The sequence below is a fragment of the Colius striatus genome, chromosome 1, assembly GCF_028858725.1.
Source record: "Colius striatus isolate bColStr4 chromosome 1, bColStr4.1.hap1, whole genome shotgun sequence".
Classification (NCBI taxonomy): domain Eukaryota; kingdom Metazoa; phylum Chordata; class Aves; order Coliiformes; family Coliidae; genus Colius; species Colius striatus.
Window position 1 is genome coordinate 61,725,299 of NC_084759.1, and position 23,091 is coordinate 61,748,389.

Consider the following 23,091-nt stretch of genomic DNA (forward strand, 5'->3'; position numbering starts at 1 on the left):
TGCAATAGCTGAAGAGGGGTCTAAGGGCAACGGGTCTCTATAGGGACCCTCACAGAAACAAGCCTTCGCCTCAAAACTGTGGAGAATAGTCTCAGAATAAATGTATAGGGGGATTCACTGCGATGAAAAGTCTCAGAATCAATGGGGGAAGGAACACGCCACCAGCCCCCACGGTTCGATTTGCCCTCCCCGGATGGCACGTAGCGCTCCCGGAACGGTGCGCTCGGGGGGTTGTTTCCGTGGGGGAGGGGATGGAGGAAGAGAAGGAAAGAAGGAAGGGAAGAGGCGGGTTTAAGCGGCGCAGCGGCGGGCAGGGCGCGTCGCTGGGCGGGGGGAGAAGCCGGCGGACAGGCAGGGGCTCCCGGCGCGGCGGGTTTGGCGTTTCGGCCGCTTCCCTTGCCGTCACCCACAGGCTGCGCGCGAGGATGAACCTGGAGCGGCTGAGAAAGCGGGTGCGACAGTATATCGACCAGGTGAGGCGCAGCGGGAAAAGCCGCTGTTACTGCGGGGTGAGGATTGCTGGGGAAGGGGCGGCTGGCCCGCCGGCTTCCCCCAGAGCAAAGCCCCTCTCGGCCCTGCTCTCCGGAGGGGAGAGGGGAGTGGGACAGTGGGTGACAGCCTCCGTAGTCGGAGAGAGGGTGTTAATTTCGAAATAATGGCCCCTTTCCCCTCGAAGAAGAGGGAGCGGTGTGGGAGAGGCGTGCGGCGAGCGGGAAGCGCCGGCGGAGCCGTCTCCGCTGGGGGCTGGGACGCGTGGCCTCCCAGGAGCATGACGAGGGGATTTTCCTTTTGTTTTAGGAATAGCTTTTTTACCGAGAGCGTTGTTAAGCACTGGAACGGGTTGCCCAGGGATGCCCAGGGACGTAGTGGAGCCACCATCCCTGGAGATACTTAAAGACGCATAGATGGAGGTGCTGAGGGACATAGTTTAGTGATGGGCTTGGCAGTGTGAGGTTAGTGGTTGGAACCGATGATCTTAGAGGGTCTTTTCCAACCGAAATTATTCTGTGTTCCATGGTGTCTTCCTCGTTTGGAAGCGAGGGCATATGGGCAGGATCCTGCCCTCGTGGGTTGTACTAGTTGAGCCGTGTCCCTTTGGCGATCCCAGATGCCCCTTGTACTGCAGTGCTGCAGACTGCTATTAGAAGAACAGCCTTGTTTTTCAGCTGTTGATGGATTCAGTAATTATATTGCTGCAGGGCAAGTTAAAAGAAAACAAAAGACACCAAAACAACTCAAACCCACAACAGAAAAAATACATTCATATATTAGATGAACTATAGCATGAGTCTTCACTGCTTTGGTACTGGCATCGCTACTGGGAGAAACTCATCCCTTCAGTTAGCAGAAACATTGTGTGGCCAGCAAGTCTGACCAGCCCTAAGTTAACTTGGTGCATTTTCTTGCTTTGTTTTATTTTCCTATATTCAAGTTAAATTGGCTCACCAAGCTGTTTTGCCATGCAGCTATACAGTTGTGTAGTTCACAGGAAGGGGCATCAGGAGGAAGATGGGACCGCTTCTTTGTGTAATAAAGCCAGCTTTTGGTACTCTAGAACCACTTAAAAAAAGCAATATAGTGCTCTGTAGGCCTGGACAATGCCCTTCCTTTGTAGGTTTGAGACAGTTAGTTAAACCTTAGTTATTGTAGACAGCTGTTATGTGAGTGGGATTTTGGTTTGGCTTTTTTTTGTTGTTGTTTTTCCCCTAGGAGTGCAATTTGAGACCAGAATATTTTGTTGGCAAATTTACTGGGTGTTCTTAATCCCCATCAAGTAGGGAATGGAGAAACAGGACAGAAGAGACCACTGAGATCATGGAGTTCATAGTGCTTTGTGTGGACTGAAATAACATAAGTATGTGTTTTGGAGAAGTCTGCCAAACCTCTACTCCAAGAGCATAAAACAGTCTCTGAGATTGTAAACAAACTCCACAACTGTAATGTTGCAGGAAAAAGCGGAAGTGATCAAAGCTTTTCTAGTGATGGAAGTCCTTGCAATGGCAGGATATCTGTTAAATGTCCAGCAGATCCTGGAAATCATGTTATGCCTCATAGTATGGAGTAGGATAAAAAAGAACAACAGTAGCCTCTGACAATCTACTTGAAGAATAATCCCAGTAAGTTTCATGAGTCTTTGCCTAGCACCCTAAAGGTCTGACACTGTGCAAGCACTGCTGGGCAATAACCAAAACATCCCTGTGTTATCAGCACTATCCTCAGCACAGATCTAAAACACAGCCCTGTAGCAGCCTTTTTTATTATTATTATTCTCTTTCCTCTGAAATGCAGCATTTATTTTAACTGGACATAGGGGATTCTTCCTACTTTTTCAGTGATAGCAAATCGTCTAATGACCTATTGCCCAACTTGTGTAATATACCTTTTGGTCAAAGATACTTGCGTTTTATTGAAAATAATCAACCCCACTTCAAATTACTTTTTTGTATCCTTTAGAAGTTACAGTACTGGCACTTGTAAACTGTTTTTTGAACTCACAAAGATCTCAAATGTGAATTGCTGTTTGTTAGAGACTATGTGCGTTAAGATACTAAGTGTGAATGATGCACAGGATATTGCAAATAATCTAGGAAAGATAATCGCAAATAAATTGTAATTATTTCTATTATACTTTTACAGCAACAGTATCAAAGTGCCCTGTTTTGGGCAGACAAAGTAGCTTCACTGTCTCATGGTAAGTAGTTGCTTTTTACATCATTTTTTTTTAACTCTGATAGTGCTCTGGTTTGGTTTTGATGGGATTTTGTTGGTTTGGGGTTTTTTCTTTTTTCTAGAGATGGCTGCCTAAATGTTGGAATTTTTAGTATCTTGGTTCACTTTTGAATTTTGTGTCCAAAATAACGCTTGGCCAAACCTTAAGATTTGCCTACCTTAAGAGAAAAAAAGATAAAGGTACAAGAGAAAACAGTGATTTCTTACAGGATTAATTGTTGCTGTGGATGACAAGTATAATGCCATTTTACAAAGTGAGTTGATGCTGGTAGCCTGTGTCTACCTAAAGCTGTGGACCATTTAGACTTCTTAAAATTATTCCAGGGGCTTGATCCCACAAAATCTCTGGACATCAATAGAGAGTACTAAACAGTGCTTCTAGAGTCATAATATCAAACTGCAGAAGTCTAGTGCTCTTGCTTTCACTGATTCCCACTGGTCTTTTTTGAGACAGACAATTCAAGGTTGTTTTTTTCTGCTCTATGTGCAAGGGCAGAGTAACTACAATTGCTTCTTTTTTAGATCCATATCTCTGTTGTCTCCTTGTGACATACCTTTAGCATGTGATCTTTTGTATTCATTGTCTGGTATTTGTATTCATTCACTATCTGATGTGTTTAAAGTTAAAATCTGATTATTTTTCAGTTTAATCTTTCACTGATAGGTAATACAAGGGAGGATGTGGGGTGTGTGTGTATCCCAAATTTATAACACAATAAGCTGCTGCAATAGGGGGAAAATACTCTTCTACTGAAGTGAAAGTGAATATACTATACAAAAGTGTTTAAGGAGATATATAAACGATTATAAACTAATCGTTTCTAATTTGGTCTCTTATTTTAGAGGAACCACAAGATATCTACTGGTTGGCCCAATGTCTCTACCTAACAGCTCAGTACCATAGGGCAGCACATGCCCTTCGATCTCGTAAGTTGGATAAGGTAAGTCATTTCAGTCAAAGACTTACAACTGTTATTCTTCTTTTAAACCTCTGCTGCTTACCGTAATGACTTCTTCACCATCAGAGGATCGGGTTTATGGGAAAAGTAATTTGAGCAGAGTTGGAGCCTCATGTTGGGCAGAGAAGAACCTTATGAGATTCAACAAGGGCAAGTACAGAGTCCTGCATCTCAGAAGGAACAACCCCAGGTACCAGTACAGGCTGGGCATTGACCTGCTGGAGAGCAGCTCTGCAGAGAGAGACCTGGGAGTCCTGGTTGATAATAAACTAACCATGAGCCAGCAATGTGCCCTCGTGGCCAAGAAGGCCAATGGCGTTCTGGGATGCATCAAGAAGACTGTGGCCAGCTGGTTAAGGGAGGTTCTTGTCCCTCTCTACTCTGCCCTGGTGAGGCCTCATCTGGAGTCCTGTGTCCACTTCTGGGCTCCCCAGCTCAAGAGGGACAGAGAACTTCTGGAGAGAGTCCAGTGCAGGGCCACTAAGATGATCAGGGGACTGGAGCATCTTCCTTATGAGGAAAGACTCTGGGGATCTGGGACTGTTTAGTCTGGAGAAGACGAGACTGAGGGCAGATCTCATTAATATTTACAAATACCTGAATGCTGGTTGTCAGAAGGTTGGGGCATCCCTTTTTTCTATTCTATCTAGCAACAGGACAAGGAGTAATAGGATGAAGCTGGAACACAAAAAGTTCCATTTAAACATAAGAAAATACACTTTACTGTTCAGGTGAGGGAGCCCTGGCACAGGCTGCCCAGAGAGGTTGTGGAGTCTCCTTCCTTGGAGGTCTTCAAGACCTACCTGGACACATTCCCATGCGACCTGATCTAGGTGAACCTGCTTCTGCAGGGGGAATGGACTAGATGATCTCTAAAGGTCTCTTTCGACCCCTGCCGTGCTACAATTCTATGAATTTAAAAACCTGCATGATGTAGTTTATCTGAACCAAGTATAGCTCTGTGTTCAGTCAGCCAGATTTAAACTGTTTTCCCCAGAAAGATAGGGTCACAGAAAAGAGAAACAGTCCACAGATACAACTGCAGCAGGTATGGGGAGGTGTAGTGTCACTTCAAGTGTAATTTTTTAAATTGTCCTTCTACTCTGCTGATGAGTGGTGAAGGCAAGAGTAAAGCAGGTATCCTTCAAAAGTTTTAATAGGAAAAAAAGTGTTGCAAACTTAGCCATTTTGATCAGGAAAGATTTTTTTGGAGACTGAAGGGATGAAGAAGCTGTGCAACTGAGAAAGCAGAGAGCAAAATGGGATCTGACAGTGTAAGTAAACGTGCTTTCTCTTTGTAACTAATATGTATGAAACTTTTGTTTCAGTTATATGAAGCATGTCGCTACCTTGCAGCTAGGTGTCATGTGAGTACACACTTTAACCTTTTTTGGAAACAAAATGAACTAAATGAAAGATGCATTTTGTGAAGATTAGGTATCTGACAGGAATTGTGGATGTCTGGGTTCATTGGAACAAGGGGTTTATATTATGTGACAGTTGGTTTCAATCTTTCACCTTCAGTTTGGTCACCAGTGTATCCATTGTGGTATTATTCTGAATAAATCTTACTGACCTTTTTTCCAGGAAAGAAAATACTCCTGTAATATTTTTTGGGGGAGGGAAAAAGTATGAACCGTTTTTCTTTCTTGTCTTCTCTTGTCAACCATTATTCATCGGTTGGTTGTAGTCTGACCAGAGGAGATGTGATTTGTGATTGTACAAGTATAGTTAGCAGCTTTATACTTCTGTATAAAATGCGATACTTAAATAGTTAAAATGCAGTGCTTTCACAGGAGAACTGAATGAATTGGTAGACTAAATAGAGAAATTTGAAACAGAATAATGTACTGCTTATAGAATAAGACGATTGTATCTTGTTAAAACCTGCATTAAGTATTTCTAGAAGCATTTCTGCTTCTGTGATGGCATAATGCTGAACAGCAGAGTTTTTTCCAAAGATGTTTATAATTTTTGTGTATTACAGATGACAAGTAAAATAACTGACTGCAAATGTAAAATGAAAGATGTCCAAATAAGAATACACGTGCATGAAAAACATGCTGATAACCACCGGTGGTTACAGTCTGTACCCTTAAAATGTGACACTAGTTACTGGTGATTTATAGGCAGATGTTTTTCAAGTCCCAACTTTGTTTTTTATATGCACATGTTTGGCTAGTATGCAGCAAAAGAACATCAACAGGCCCTCGATATTCTTGATATGGAAGAACCAATCAACAAGAGACTTTTTGAAAAGTACATGAAGGATGAAACTGGATTGAAAGACTGTACCACAGACTGGGAGATGTCACAGTCTTCCGTAAGTGCTATTTTTTTAAACAAATATTTTATGACTGAGGGGAAAAAGAAGTAGTATCAGGTCAGAAAGTTATGTTAGAGCTTAAACTCTATGTTTAAGCTTTGGGGTTTTTTGATAACATAACTTTCAAAAATGCTGAATTTGTCTCAGTTCAATTAGAAATCATGTGTTAGCTTGCCTGTATGAAATAACTTGGTTTGCAGAAATGAAGAGTGCTTTTCAACAACTTTCCATAAATTATTTGCAGACACTTTGCAGGAAGTTCATTATCTAGCGTTGGTTTTTAGTCTTTTACCTCATGCTGCAATTTCAGTCTTAATAATATAAAGTAACGTTTCTTTCAATTGGGCAGAAGGTTCTGAGATAAGGCAAGTTTTCTTCTATTCCAGATATTTTTAGTGCAATATTTTCTTAATTGCTCAAATGTTGTTCTCACTGGGATGTTTTTTGATAACACTTGAAAATTGTGTGATGTGAAGGTAAAGTTTTTGAAGTTCAGTGAAAGAATTCTGTAGAGCACAGAGTTAAAAGGGACGAGTACCACATGTGGGTTGAAGAATCTGTGAAGAGTTTTTACTTTCAGAGTTACAGGTTGAAGTGTATGAGCTGAAACTACAGTCAGGGTAACTGACAGATGGCATTTTCCCTTGTAAGACTGAGGTAGCAAAAGGAGTTAAATAATCTATGTGAACTGATTTTGAATGCTGATGTTAATGGTATTGCTTAGACAGAGTTACTGTGGTTCACCTTAATGGGAACACGTAAGCGGCCACTGCAAGCAAAGGAAGAAGTCCTCAGCCTTGGCTGTTTGTTCTTGCTCCTTGTTTCATGGTAGTCTGGCCTGAATGTTTGAATGGCTGATTATTGAACTAAATTGGGGAGAAATTTTGACTGAAAAATTAACTCAGCCAAAAAAGTCAACTTCATCAGTCCTTACCTTCACAATTGTTTGCAATAATGTAGCTCGCTAATGTGAGAATGGACTTTGATTTGCCAAAGGAGAGAGCTACTGGAGTTGGATACTGCTGCAAGAAATTACAAGAGATCAAACTCCTCTCTAGGAATATAGCTTTTTCAAACTTAATTTGATTATTTTGCACAGACACTACTTCCAGAGTGAGAATGATGTGTCTGAGCTAATAACTGTTACCAATTCCTTGGGCTGGGGTTTATTAGTTGTTTATGTTGTTTCTAGTGTCAAAACTCTTGAGAGGGTTGATCTGTCTGGTTAGTCTGATGACATAAATGACTAATGTGTTAACTTTCTCCAAGTTGTTTGTTGACACTCCTGTGGCTTTCTGAGTGAAAACCTATCTAGGGAGTTTTGGTTCTTAGACACCTTAACACTACTTTAAGTATGGCAATAATGATCTTTTACTACTTTCATTTCTGAAACATCTATGTTTTACATTAAAAGAATTATATATTTTTCCGCTCAAAGTAGTTGAGTCTATTCCCTTGGTTTTTTTCACCTCTGTAGTCAAGAAAGAAGTGAATTGTCTTTGGAAGTGACAATTTCCCTGTACTGAGTATGAAGGAAATTTAGTATAATTAGCCTACTTCTCAATGTCAGAGCTGGATGCCAGAAGTAGAAAAGAAACTCTGTCCTCCTTCTACTTATTTTAAACCTGTATTTGTTTGACATGAGATTTTTTAATGATAGTAGAGATTATATTTTCTTTAAAAATAGCACTAGAAAACCAGGTTCTGTCATACATGAAATGCTTTTTACCTTTCAGGGAGCCCATTTGATTTGTACTCAATACCAAATTGCAAACATTGATTCAGTCTTTGACCTCCAGCCCTGCTTTTCCACCAGATCAAGAGCTCTATATGCCTCTTGCGAGGGAAGATCTATGATGCCTTGGATAACAGAACTCTAGCAACATACAGCTACAGAGAGGCCTTGAAGCTTGATGTTTACTGCTTTGAAGCATTTGATCTTCTAACTTCACACCATATGCTGACAGCACAAGAAGGTCTGGTTAGCAGTATTTCTCAAATACAAGTAAAATTTAGCTGCTTTCTCAATATGCTTTTTTTTCTGGAAAAAAAAATTAAAGCAATACTATGAGTAACAGATTTTAAAGTGTTAAGAGTAGAAAAGGTATGAAAGAGTAAAAATTATAATCAGCTCAAATTTGCCATTTGTATTTGAACTTGATTTTTTTCAGTCCTGAAGTGTTAAGAATTAAAAGAAACAAAGTAACCTAGTTGTCCTGTTTGTTAGCTCTGGAAGCTCCCATGCTCTTTGCCCAACCTAAACAATAGTTGCTTTGGTTAATAGAGCATTCTGAGTGATGAAACTTGAAACATACAATGAATGAAAATAGTGGTGTGTTAATATCATCTTTACTAAATTTTATTTAGAAGTGTAGAAGAGAAAAATAACACTCCATCATTAATTTCCATAACTGGTAGTATTACACTAAACCAGTTATCTGTACTGTTATCTTCATCATAGTTTTGGAATGAGCATGATGAAATTCTTTGCATCTCTATGTTCTTAAAATATTGGACATTTCTTCTGTAATGATGCCATGTTTTTTTTTAATTCACATAGAGAAAGAACTGCTCGAATCTCTACCTCTTAGTAGACAATGTACAGAAGAAGAACAGGAGTTACTTCACTTCTTATTTGAGAATAAATTGAAAAAGGTAAACCCCAAAAGTGAAAAAATAACTGGAGAATGAATTGAAAGTTTTGTCTTGAGGTGTAAATTTTCATGGATTCCATTTATTCTGAATATTGGAATAAATAGATTTTTAAGTTTTTGGTTATTTTAAAATTCATGATGCAATAGATATCACTATGGGAGTAGTATAATGGTTTTGTGTAAACTTATTTTTCTGGTATGGTGGCAACTTGAAAGTCTGATTTGGGGGTTTTTTTTAGCTTTATTTCTTGACAAACTTCTAGATGGGTAAAAACAACATTAATGTATGCAAAATAGCAAGTACCTGAAAATACTAGGATATAGCAACTCTATTTCAGACTCGTTTTTCCAAAGATAATGTGAGAGCACTGGAAGCCAACTATACATTGCTCAGTGTTCAGTTCTACAGCTTGCACTTAAGATGTTGACACTGGCAAGCATATTTCATGTTCTAAATGAGCTTTTAAGCATGTTACAAGAACCTTTTACAACTACTAATACCATCTGATTTTAGATTGCTTTTTGTTTGATGTTTTTTGTCTTTTGCCTTTCAGTATAATAAACCCAGTGAAACACTCGTTCCTGTATCAATAGATGGTCTTCAGGAAAACCTGGATGTGGTAGTATCCTTAGCTGAACGACATTATTATAACTGTGATTTCAAAATGTGTTACAAGCTTACTTCGCTGTAAGTACATAAAGCAACTGTGAGGGGTTTTTCTTCTATGGTGAAATATAATAGTTATACCTGGACTTAGAGCAAATGTCATTGTTCATTGGATTGACATATTTAACTGTGTGATACAAAGTTTCAGGTGTTTAAAATGTGTAGTTTTTATCTGGCAAGACATTTTATTTTTATAGCTTCAAAATTTTAGCCTTTCTTCAAGACATGCTTTAGTATACTTTTTACATGGTATTTTGTACTTTTCATTTCATAGAATCATAGAATGGTAGAGTTGGAAGGGACCTTTAGAGCTTATCTAGTCCAACCCCCCTGCAGAAGCAGGTCCACCTAGATCAGGTCACATAGGAACGTGTCCAGGCGATTCATTTGACATACTCTGAACTATTTGAAAATGTCAACTAAACTTTCAAGGTGTACTTCTCAGAGAATGGGAGTCATAAAGTTGTGCTTCTGATTTAAGAGATTTTGTGAATAGATTTCTAGACATCTTTTAGGGTTTTTTCTCAGCTTAGTTCACCAAATGCTAATGCTTACAGGAAGGACACATGCCTACAAGTCTGTTGTCTGTGAGACTATCTTCCATTTCTAAATGCCACAGGAAATAAAAATTTAAAACTGAGATTAATATGTTTCATGAGTCATACTGCTTAGTGTTAAGCTCAAAAAGCTGAGGACTGTTGCTTGAAAGTTGCTGTCAAACGTATGGAAAGGGTGAACAGAAATGTTGCTTGCTGTTTGCTGGTTAAATCTGAAATGATTTGCAAACATGTGCATTGTATTCTATTTTTCTAATTGTAAATTCATCTTCAAGAATATTCTGTTATCCTCTGCTGTTATACTAAATTAAGAGTTATTTTTTCTGGCCTCAAGAGGCTTTATTATGCTGTTAATAGCTACCTTCTAGGCACAAATAATTTCTACTTCAGACACTGGAAAACTAACTGGAAATGTGATACACTCTAAAAGCAGCGTGCTTGTAACAGATTAACTTTTTTGAAATGTGCATTGCAAATTTCTTCCTTTTTCAGAGTGATGGAAAAAGATCCTTTCCATGCAAATTGTTTACCCGTGCACATAGGGACACTTGTGGAGCTCAATAAAGCAAATGGTAAGAAACACAGCATTTAGTGAGTTAAAAGACGATTGTAAAGCTTCTATTTAAAAAAAACCCAGCAATTAAGGATGCCAAGAAATCCTTTTATATTCCATTTTTTTAATTATGTATATTTTTTTTTTTTTCCTACCTGCAGTTTCAGTCAACTGCAGGTAAGTTGAGGGGAAAAGGTAATTTCAGAGCTGGCAATGGCAGGGTAAGGAGCAGTACAGAAGGTCTTTACTCATTCATGATCATGAATGTCACAGTCTTTTAACCACTGGACTACACAGTCAGAAAGTTGGTGAGGTAAACTGCTCCTTTTAGTTTAATTTGTGTTTCGAGGTTATCTTCCTAGATATGTAGGTGTACTGCTCAACAAAATAAATTACTTTCAGTTAAAAGGAACTCTTCAACAATGTATATGCTTAGGTGGACATGCTTTTTCCACACTACAAAAAATTCTGGACTCTCCATGCCTTTGCTGTTATGACGGCTTTTTAATTCAAACAAGTTCATAATCATGCAGCACTTTTGTTGCTATTCTTGTAATTCTTTATCTGCAGCTGGGATGGCTTTTTCTCATTTCAGACTGCATATAACCATCCAAAGCAAGTGAGGAGCTTGAATGTCTTTAAAACCAATTGGAAAGTAGAATAAGGAGCTCATATGATTTGCAGTCTCTCAAAGGATGGTGCATTGTATGTATGCAAATAGGTCATTAGGTGTACTACTACTTAAAGTTTAGTAAATGTACTTTTCAATTGCTCTACAGTTAACCACATCTGAAGATGTGGCCAGTATTTTTCTTCTAAGTCTGCCTTGAGAAATGTTCTGTAAATGAGTTGGTATTTTGTTAAACCAGGTTTCATATATGATTTTTTCTGAAGCCAAGAACTAGTGCAAAGTACTCCAGGACAAACTATAAATTTAAAGAATAGCATTAAAGTACATTAAGTTGTTATTTATCTTTTTAAATTGCATAGGCAATAGAATTTCTATCCTGTACCTGATTACTTCTGTTGTTATTAGAAAATCTGTAGTAAGTTACTCTTATAATTAATGATTTTTAAATGAAAAGTAATCACTTAAATAATTACTTGGAATAATTCTATTAGCACTTGTCCTATTTTCAGCATCTTAATGCACACAACTCTACTCAGAAATTGATCTAGTCAGTGCGTTAAACTTCTTAGGTGTAGGAAGTTTGATAGTGTTTGACCACATACATTCAAGTGTAATACTACAGGCATTTGTTTTCATGTATATTAGTGACATAAGTTATTGCAGAATTCCTAAGGGATGGGATTTATAGCTGCTTATTTATATCCTGTGAAGACACAGAAGATTTTGTTTTGTTGTGGGTTTTTTTGAGTTAATTGCAAAACCATTAATTGTTGTTTATTGTTTCTTCCCACTACATAGAGCTTTTCTATCTTTCTCACAAGCTGGTGGACTTGTACCCAAATAATCCTGTAAGTTGTTCTAAGCCTTCATAGCCAAGTATTTTCTAGGTGAAAGAATATCTATCAAAATTGTAATACAATAATCAGTTTGAGCAACAGAGTTGAAAATCTGTTTCTGGATGGAGCTGGTAAAAATGGTTTGTTCCTTTTTATTTTCTATGCATCATGATTTTCTTATACCAAGATTCTTCTTTAAGTCTAAGTACTGTAAATTATGTTCCATGTAAAGAATTCACTTTGACTAATAATTTAAAAGAAATGCTACAGTAGTAAGTGTATATGCCTTCTGGGCAGCCTTTTCCAATGTTTGATCACCTTTGTAGTGAAAATTGTTTGGCTTTCTTCAGTCTGAATTTCCCATGTTGCAACTTGTACCCATGGCCTCCTGTCTTGTCACTGCACCTCTAAGAAGGGTGTCTCTGTCTTCTGATTTTGCTACCGTTAGATAATAACCTTTCCACTTACTGCTGTCTTCATGAGACTGAACAGATGCAGTTGGAGGCATACACGCCAGCAGTTCTAGATTGTCTCTAATAGCAAATAGTTGAAAAAGCTGATTATGATTTCAGTAAAAATGTTCCTGAGTTCACTAATTATAGTCTGTCCCTCCCTCTGTTGTGCATCACCTGTGGTGATATATCCCCACAGAGTTCAGTGAAACAGCTAACACTATTCTATTTTGGTTTTACTATGTAGGTGTCCTGGTTTGCAGTAGGATGCTATTATCTCATGGTTGGACACAAAAATGAACATGCCAGAAGATATCTCAGGTAAAATTTTGTTTTCTAGTTTTCCATAGTAAATCTGTTGCTCACTTGCTAAATACTCAGTGGTCACAGTAGTTTGTAAGCTCATAATGTAAGCAGAAGCCTCAATAAACTGGTTACTACTAAAATACTCCCTTTGTTGACACCCTTTTGTAACAATGGAGCAATTTTAACCTCATCAAGCTAGCTACTTCAAAAATGACAGATTTATGTGGAATTTCTTTTGGCAGTCAAGTTCCTATTATGGGCAGATGTAGTACCTGCATTCACTAATGATGCCAAGTTAACTACAGCTAGGTAATTGAGCCTAATTTCTTCGGCTGAGGATCTTCATGCATTCTCTCAGATTCAGGTTTCATATCCTTAAGGGAAGAGTTAGATAGAAAATTCTGACATTTATATGACTAGTTCTTTCTTTACATAAGCAATCTTGGACTTTTTAAGTTGGTCAGTCAGTCCAGTGTTCTTTCCTGCTATATGTAAGTAGTCATCTGAAATTTTATTTCAGATGTATTTAATTGTGACTTGCTCATTTGTGTTTTTAGCAAAGCTACTACTCTTGAGCGAACCTATGGACCTGCGTGGATAGCGTATGGACATTCATTTGCAGTTGAGAGTGAGCATGACCAAGCAATGGCTGCATACTTCACAGCTGCACAGCTCATGAAAGGGTATGTAAAAAATGTCATGTTCAGAAAAACTAAGTAGTGGTGAATATTGACCTATACCACTCTAAATAGTAGGAATAGATAGAGGAATTGTGGGAATACATAGAGGATTAAAAACCCACCAATCACAGAATCTCAAGGGCTGGAAGGGACCTTGAAAGAACATCTAGTAACTATCTGCATTTAACTGCATTCTTTGTAATTACTGTTGTGGCTTTACAAGTTCTAAAATCAAGATTTATATTTAGGGAATCTGTGAAAGTCCTCTGAAATTTGTGAATCAGTTTTGTCATACCAGGTCATCAACTGCTGCATAGAAATACCTTGAACAGCTGTTTCGTGACATAGAGAAGGTTATAAAATGAGCAGTGGACTAATGTCATACTGCATACGAAACTACTGTATTTGCATATAAAGCTAAGTATTTGTATATTTACCAATAACTAATTAGTTATTGGGATGTAATCTCTCTATTACTACTTCCATAGTTCATTTGTAAAGCACTGAGGAAAATACATGTAACTCCAGAGCAAATTGCAATTATGTATTGGAGATGGTTATTGACAAGAATTTTAACAAATATGTGGAGTGTTTTAAACCACCCCTTAGGTTAGTAGTCCATTTAAATCAGCCTTTACTTGTATTTGCATAAAGAAATGCCAACTGTGTTTGCATATGTTTCTAGTTTGTGATGCTATTCCTGCTAAATGCATGTTTGATTTTATTTTTTGTGATTTGTGTTTTTCAGATGTCATTTGCCCATGCTCTATATTGGACTGGAATATGGTTTGACCAATAACTCAAAGTTAGCTGAAAGGTTTTTCAGCCAAGCTTTAAGTATTGCACCAGAAGATCCTTTTGTCATGCATGAAGTTGGAGTGGTTGCATTTCAAAATGGAGAGTAAGCTTGCAAATCCTTAAGGATTAAGTACAATCTTAAACATAGATTATTCCGAAGTGTAATGTCACAATATATCTACTAAACACATTGAACTCTAGAATACAAGGTTTCTTCTGGTTCCAGTTTAGAGGGTGTTTACCCTAAACTCTGCTTTCTATGTTGTTCTGTCCTCATTCAGTTTTAAACAATCAAGAATGTAATGCTTGAGAAACACACCGGGTTAGTTTACCTTGCATGCACGTGTCATTGAAGAGTTGCATGCCTTGAAAAGGCATCTAAATGCACACATGCTGTAAAACTTTGTACAGCAAAACATTTTGTCTGCTTGTGCTGAAGACAGATGGATTCTTTACCCAGTGTGCAATGACTAATTTACACACAGAGTATAGATATTTGCATTATTGCATTTCTATGCAAAGACAGGTGCTAGGTGGTAACACCACAAAGCTAGCACACCACACAAAACAATTTCCACCTGTTTATCCTGTTACTTGATTAGCAAAATCCTGCCCCAGTTTACACTCATTAGCTAGTAATTACCATTCCTTCTGCTATTGGTCACTTACATTTAAATTAGCCTTGCTTGCCATGTAAACTAGCACATGTGCTTCTTTACAGACTGAGGGGAGGAAGGCAGGTCATTTGGTGGTCACAGTTTTACCCTCCCAGCTTTACCCTTCCCTGTTTGCCACATGTCTCTGTTAACTTCATACTTGAGTAGCCATCCAGCCTTTGGCACTTTCTGGGGCCAGATGTTTACTCTTTATCAGTCTCTAGCTTCTTTTCAAGGATGCAGTTGTTAGCAGGGAACGTATTGTTTATACAAAGCAGCACTATTGCTACCATAGCCTAGACATTACCTAACATAGTTTTGCTTAGCCTGCATGATCAAAAGATTCCAAATATATTCTGAAAAACATTAACAGATACAAGAACTGTTTCCTGTACATTCTTGATTTGCTTCTGGTTTTTTTTTCTTTAACTTTGTGTTGTCAGTTCTAAGGAGCACATGCAAAGAACAGATGTAAACCCCAGTAATTTACATTTGGCTGTTTTCATTAATATGACAAAGTAATGTCAAAGAAAAAAAACCTGTTCCTTGTAATACAGTTTTCGAATAGTGCTAATGAAAACTCTTAACTGATTTACTTTTCTTTCTTCCCATTCCTTCAAATCTTAGCTGGAAAACTGCAGAAAAGTGGTTTCTTGATGCACTGGAAAAAATCAAAGCTATTGGAAATGAGGTATGTTTCCTAATAACATGCACGATTTTAAATGTGTAAAATTCCAGGAAATTCTGTAATATCTTGTGACAAAATATGTAATGCTTATTTCAAGGTAGAAGCAATACAATATACATTTTACTTTAAAACTTGGACCATCTACATGTTGGCTTTTTAGATGAGAATCATCAGACGTTATCTTCAGTGCTATAGGAAAAGGCAAAAAGTATTTTTTTCTATCTGAAATTAAAACAAGCCTTGACTGGAAAGTGGAATCCAAGTCTCATTCTTGTTCATGAGTCTCAGAAGACCAATAGTTCTTGACCCAGAAATGGAACTGGGCACACATGTGAAGATGGTTTCTGTCACCTCAAGTGCGAGCTGTTTCTTGAATTACTTAGTTTTGTTTGGATGCAATCCATTAGGTACGGATTTGTTTCCTTTCTAGCAGATAGAGCCATTGCATAGGAATGAGCCCAGGTGTGTTAAAGTAACTTTCTGAAAGTAATCAAAATAATCCTTGGCAAAATGTGTCAGGAAGTGTGCTTGTAGTTCACATCCTTTTGTGAATCAAGTCAGCTGTTACAACCTTGATTCCTCAAACACTGGAACACACAAATGAGTTTGTACCTATTGGTAATACCATTTATGTGTGTGTGTGTTGTCACCTTCTCAAAGAAACACATTTTATTAGATTAACTTCAGATGCCTTAATGAAAGCAGTACCTCCTTGAGACAGGCTTCTTGTGAGTTTAAGGTAGATATTCTCAGTTTTCAGCTTTAATTTAGTTAATGTGGACACTGCCATACGCTACTATAGTTGCTAACAAAGCATCTCCTGTGAAGAAAATGAAGTTGCTTCTAGAGCACTGCAAACTTTATAGAAAATAATTCATAAGCAATCAAGTCCAAATAATTTCTACTTTCAGGAAAAAAAAGGATTTTATTTGCTCAGATTATCTTTTGTGTGCCTTGTAAATAAGTGAATTTATTTAGAGCAGATGAAGTTCAGCTGTGGAGAAGATGGTAAAAAGAACTTCAATATTGGTGATTATTTTTAAATACTTAATTTGAGAGTTCTTCAGGGCTTTTAGTCTGAGAAACTTGACATGACTTTTAGTGAAGGAAAACCAAACTTTGGTGTGCATTCAGGTTGTAATATCGCTGACCTTTTAAAGAAATTTAACTGGGTTTAGGGAATTCACATATTGGAAAGATGAGTTACTGAATAAATGTCTTGAGGTTAAATATGTTTTGAGAAGAATTGGAAATGGTTGCAGTGGTTTTCTTGGTCCTTAATGGATTGTCAACATTTTTATGTTGGTTTATTTTTAAAGTAGACCAAATTCAGTTATGATCTAGTAAGTTGCAGTTACTAGAATTTTTTGCATTATTTTGCAGGTAACTGTTGATAAGTGGGAACCTTTATTGAACAACTTAGGACACGTCTGCAGAAAACTCAAGTAAGCAAAGAGTACTGGAGCTACATTTATCTGGAATACTGTACAAGTGTGTTTTCTGGAGACCTGCTTCTCATTTACATCAAGATTATGTACCATATGAGAGCAGTGTAGAAAAACTATAAATCCAAGATTCCGTCAATCAGCTTATGAATGTAAATGCATTAATCACCCCATATATCCAGTTTACTACATGGAAATTGAAGTACTTATTGTAAAAGCCTTTCCTTAACTATTGATTCTTATTAGATAGAAATTTTGTTGTAGGCTTCTAGATCTTCATATGGATCTGAATTCTAACTGCTGTCCCAGCCCTGATGTACTGGAATATATGTAGTGATTTAATTAATAACTGATAAATTATTTGAATCAGTGATTATGTTTTTTACTGAAGTGAACTATTCAATGACATGAACACAACAATGAAATATTACTTTATGCATTTTGTATGCAGAAATGTTTAATATTTCATTTCATAAATCTGTTCTAGGGAGATAAAAAGTGCATGTGCAAGCTTTAACAGTTTAAGTAATGGTTTTAATTAATTATTCATTAATTATCTTAAACTGATTTTAACCAGTGTTTTCTTTTGTTTCATCAGTGCCATATCTGCATTTTTAGTGCCATGGTGTTAATTGTCCAATTGGTGTATACTGTAATTTTTGTCTCAAAGCTGCTAATGAGAATGGGATTATGGTGGATATAAGTTGAAGTTCTGCTTTGGCTTTGGTAGTAATTGCTTTGTGCTTGAATTGCCAATTAGTCTTCATTGTCATTATGAAATAAGGCTCTATAATAGCTGCCCCTTGTGCCAAGATCAAACAAAAGGCTCTGTTTTTGGAATCTATTTATGAGCATAATTGTGGGGTTTTTTCAAATACTTGTTTCAGTTATAATTCCTTTTGTCTTGTTTTAATTTCTACATTAAGTTAGTAACTGCTTTGCACTTAAGGACAACTTGCATTGTATTATTTGTTCAGGTTTGTAAAGCCAAACATAGTATATTTTTGCATCTTTGTAAACTACCTTTCAAGAAAATCGAGGAGTATTTATGCAGCTGTAGCTATGCTTAAAAAAAAATCTACTTAATTATGTTCATAATACCTGCTATTGTTATTATGAAAAAACTGACTGGATCTGTGTCTATCTGCTGACATTATGTGGTTGAAATTTGAAAGCAGCATATTAAAATACAGTGGTGGTTAACTGGACAGGTAAATGCTATGAGTGAAAAGAAATTTTGTGTTCAAGTTTAGTGCTGCAAGCAAAGAGTTGTGTAACTTTTCTGCCTCAATTGTTACTTTATAATGCCCTGTAACAACTTCATATCTTGCTTTTTGCCTGATTTTACTATAACTATAGACATGAAAATTTCTTCAACAGCCTGGTAGCAAGATGTCAAATGGGACTATTAACTTCTCAGAGCAATGCTGTAATGTACATTTAGTCCTTGGTTTATAAAGTCTAATTGATTCCTTGGTTTATAAAGTCTAATTGATTCCTTGGTTTATAAAGTCTAATTAATGGTTAATTTTCAAAGAAAGGATATTTGAAAGAAATTATAGATATGGATAAACCTTCTTTTCTGCTAGAGACAAAAATGGAAGCAATGGTAGTGCAGTGGAAGTGACAAAAGTACCAGTGTATGCAGCACTTACAGGTTGTGAAATTTCTGCCTGGAGAGCTTTTTTCACTTGGAACAATGAGTGATTTAGTCTCCTATTGCTCCTTTTTTCCCATGGGGAGGAAAATTTAAAATTACAGAAAGAAAGCTAATGTTACAATGAGCGGTATTAAACATCTAAAGGCATTTACCACATCAAATTGCTAAGATCATTTCCAAATGGGACCTATCTTGTAGGCAGCTGTGGTGCTACATAAGGAGAACAATGATTTCTCAATTACAGTGAGGAAGAAAATTGTTAATATCCACAGGTCTTTTGTGCATTCTTTTCAGAGCATGAAACATTAATTTTTAGGTTTCTGCAGAATTGTGTGCTGCTGGGCTAAGGAAAATATAGATACAATACTATAAAACACCTTTCCACCCTGAACCGTACTAATAGATCTTCTCTATTTAACCCTAACAGGAAATACGAAGAAGCACTGGAATACCATCGCCAGGCTTTAGTACTAATTCCTCAAAATGCTTCTACATACTCTGCCATTGGCTACATCCACAGTCTCATGGGCAATTTTGAAAGCGCCATTGACTACTTTCATACGGTATGTAACTGGCATCAGTTAAAGTGCTGGTCACAGATGCTCTTATTTACTGTTTCATTCTGTTTTGGAACAGAGAACTACTATTTTATCCAGCCTCCAAATTAAGTGTTTATTTTATAATCATAATATTTTTCTTTTAAAATCTTCCGAAGTTTTCTATTGATTAAGTCAAAAATGGCTACTTTGGGAAACTTAGTATTTGGATCCTTCTTTGTTACATATTAATTGAATGTCAGAATGGTCATATACATTTTATCATAGAATGGTAGGGTTGGAAGGGACCTTTAGAGACCATCTAGTCCAACCCCCCTGCAGAAACAGGTTCACTTAGGTCAGGTCTGTACATAAACTTCTCATGAAACTGAAATTATTAAAAATATTTCCAACCTATGCCTTGAAGTAAATTTTATGGCAAGTGCGACATTTAAAGATACACTGTTTTCTGTTGTCTTAGGTTTGTCTTTATTATATGATACTTGTATATTACTATAGCAGGACAGTTTTGATGATTTCACCTTTTCATACAGAATTTTCCTCTACTAATGTTCAGCATTCAAGGTGATTGGCTTGAATTTAGCTGCAGTCCTGTTTACCTAGAAGGTGTATGATGTATGAGTAGTTGTAATTACTTTAAGTGTGTCTGTATTTTGTATAGCTATAGCTACAACCTGTAACGAAATTTACTTCCTCACAGGTTTTGTAAAGTTTATTTTAGTAGTATGTTATACTTTATAATCAGTGAATGATTCGCTGCCTGTAGATGGATCCTTTTTTGTTTGGGGGTTTCATCTGTACTTGCATATTGCTTCATCTAGTTCGTATGACTATTTTGGTTGTGCAATATTTTGTTGTACAGTGGAGACTGCTCTGGTAGCATTCTTGAGCAGTGAAACAACAAACTCAGCACTGTCATGGACTTATGATGTAAAGGTTTTATTTGTTACTGAATATTAGTTTGGTTTTTTTTTATTAGGCCCTTGGTCTTAGGAGGGATGACACGTTTTCTGTCACAATGCTTGGACATTGCATAGAAATGTATATTGGGGATTCTGAAGCCTATATTGGTAAGTCTTTCACTTACATGTCTCAAAGTTACTGAGTCTTTTGAGAAGAGTCTTATGTTAAAAAAAGACTCTTTACCATTGTCAAGTTAACTGAGAAAATAGAGTATGTTTTTGGTGTTTTTTTTTTTTTTATTGTGGATTTCCTTTTAATAACCAAATGAGTCAGAACTTAGTAGCTGTTGCAGATGGCCACTGGTTTTCCTAAGCATCATGATGGTAAATTCTTACTGGTATAAAGAAAGGAAACATTTTGCTATTGGAGGTGGTGATGGTTCCTTTTATTATCAATGTTGATTTGTCACAGCTTAGAAACCAAAGAGAATAGGTAAAACATAAAATAGAAATATGGAGTTAGAAAATCAGAGCACTTAATTTTAGCTAATTCTGATATAGAGATATGTGAAAGGCATTCTCGCTATGTCAGAACTCTGCTCTGTGGAGAGAAAATAAATTCTTCTGCTTCCAAAAATACAGCTTAACATATGGCAAAAAATAGTGTTTCATAACTGTAATACATTATATTGCTGTAGTTTGAAATACATTATTAAAGCTTCCTGCCCAGTAAACCCCTTTGTAGCAACATATTTCTGCTTCATTGAACTTAGTGATTTAGCAACAGTGAACACAGTTGATGTCCTGTCAACCATGTTAATGAGGCTGAAGCCAGTAGAAGCCATCTGTGTCCTCTTGCTTTTCCTGCAGACTTTTTGTACAATTGAAGCAGATGTTTCTTCTTAACATTATCTTGCTCCATATGTAATTGGTTAACACATCTGGAAGAACCATGCAGCTGTGAGAAACACATGGCATGTTCTGCATTAATGTGTAACTTAACAAAAAAAGCCTCTTAGAGAATTGGGAAGGGAATTGGCAATTGCTTCTAATAGCAGACTAGTGAGTCTGTATTATGCTTCATATATGGTGGGGTTTCTTTTCAAAAAAGAGACAGATGTATTTTTTCAGAATTACTCTATTCAACTTCAGTCATTAAGCAGCAGCAGCTCCCTGTGAGTGTGAAAGCAGCCAATCATCAGTTTCTGGATGATAGCTTCTTTCAGGTACATTTTTGTGAATGTTCACTTTGAATAAATTAATGGTTTGACTGTTTTCCTAGGAACAGAGATCAAAGACAAATTAAGATGTTACGACTTTGATGTACACACAATGAAGACATTAAAGAACATAATTTCACCTCCCTGGGATTTCAGAGAATTTGACATAGAAAGACAAACTCTGGATGAAAGTGGCATAATAACATTAGAGACATCACAGCCAACGAAAAATACAGACGCCAGTCGCCGGTTGGAAGAAACATTTGAGATTGAAATGAATGAAAGTGACATGATGTTAGAAACATCAATGTCAGACCATAGCACGTGACCATAAAGACTGGTAGAGAGCTCATTTTGTCTAAATATGTTTGGTTTAGCATTTTTTGTTATGGTGTTATACTTTCAAGAATTTACTATTTTTATATGAATTCAAACTACTCCTCTGTACTTAACACCAGAGAAATAATGCTTGCCTTAAGGATGATTAAAAAGTATATGTGATGGACTGTTGCTACAAAATTAATCATACACGATGGAGTAAAAAAATAAATTCTTTTTTTTTTTTTTATACTGTTTACTGATCCATGTGTCTGCCATCAGTAAAACTGTGAGGGTTTAAAAGTAGAACCATTGACAGTGTTAAATGGAGTCACCGGCCTAATACAGTAGTATTGTGGCTTCTGAGTTTTCATACTGTCTGTGAGGAATGCTATTGTAGTAAATAGACCCCTAAAAAATCCATGCATTTTTATACTTATTACTTTATAAGTATGTATTCCTTTAAGGTCCAGTTTCAATGCTTTTTCCATCATTTTACTCTAATTTGGCATACATTAAATTGATGACAAAGCATGTTCCTTTGTTATACTTTCTCCTAGTCAGTAATTTCAGTTCTTCATCATTCTGTATCATATTACCAAAACATTATGTAAGAACTGATTTTGGTCCACTGACCAGACAACAAACATGAAGATAAATCTGTCTTACCTGCAGTTAACATTATAATGAAGTTGTAAGGTACAGTGTACTGATATAGGGACCACGGTCACTCTCTTTCATAGAATCATAGAATGGTAGGGGTTGGAAGGGACCTTTAGAGATCATCTAGTCCGACTCTTTACACATAGCTGTTTTGTCAATGCAAAAAAGGATTAACTGAATAATAGACATAAACAGTTTTTCCAAACCTCTGAAGTGTGGTATTTTTAAATGTCATTGGTTTACTGAAAAATGAAGTAGTAAAGCATATATGTCTGGACCAGCAGCAGTGACTTATCCATCTGCTAAGCAGGACAGGTCTGTGCCACCTTAGCATGAATGTTGAATGTGTTTTGTGTCAATCTTTCCCTTCTTGCCTTTTCCACATCTGTCATTGTATGGGGATTAAAATTAAAAACTTAATGCTACAACTTAAGCTGTCATAATATTTTCTTTTGTGACTTCCAGCTAAGTTTTGGCATTTAATGTTTAGAACAGATTTCCTGAAGTCTACCAGTCCAGACGTTAGTGTGATGTACTTCAGAACTCAAAAACTAGCCATTTTTCTGTAGACAAAGATTTTTCATGAAATACAGGAATAATTTCTTTTTACTTGACAAAATAAAATCACTGGTCTGAAATGTAATTCCTAGACTATCTCACTGCATTTGTATTAACATTCAAATATGTATTTTCAATTCTACTTTTAGCATAGAATGTATATTTCTATAGAATTTTCCTCTAATTTATTGGGGCATGGTATCAAAAAACTTGATATCAGTGTAATTTATGAACTTTCCTGCTCTCTTTTTTTTGCACTTGAGTAACTAAGAGGA

General features: G+C 36.7%; 1 protein-coding gene across 2 annotated transcripts; it reads left to right on the forward strand.

Annotated features, from left to right (window-relative positions):
- Positions 1 to 300: 300 nt before the first annotated feature.
- On the forward strand, positions 301 to 22,887 carry CDC16 (cell division cycle 16). Of its 2 annotated transcripts, XM_062020569.1 has the most exons (18): positions 301 to 473; positions 2,638 to 2,692; positions 3,574 to 3,671; positions 5,018 to 5,056; positions 5,872 to 6,012; positions 7,832 to 7,991; positions 8,576 to 8,670; positions 9,224 to 9,357; positions 10,386 to 10,465; positions 11,876 to 11,925; positions 12,613 to 12,686; positions 13,229 to 13,354; positions 14,100 to 14,252; positions 15,433 to 15,496; positions 16,877 to 16,938; positions 19,026 to 19,161; positions 20,135 to 20,225; positions 21,340 to 22,887. In XM_062020569.1, exons 1-18 carry the CDS (start codon positions 426 to 428, stop codon positions 21,603 to 21,605), a joined length of 1,872 nt encoding a protein of 623 aa, XP_061876553.1. In that variant the 5' UTR covers positions 301 to 425; the 3' UTR covers positions 21,606 to 22,887. The 2 variants fall into 2 exon arrangements, with proteins under 2 accessions (XP_061876553.1, XP_061876554.1); XM_062020570.1 differs by lacking the exons at positions 301 to 473; positions 2,638 to 2,692; positions 3,574 to 3,671; positions 5,018 to 5,056 and adding an exon at positions 4,905 to 4,963.
- Positions 22,888 to 23,091: the final 204 nt, after the last annotated feature.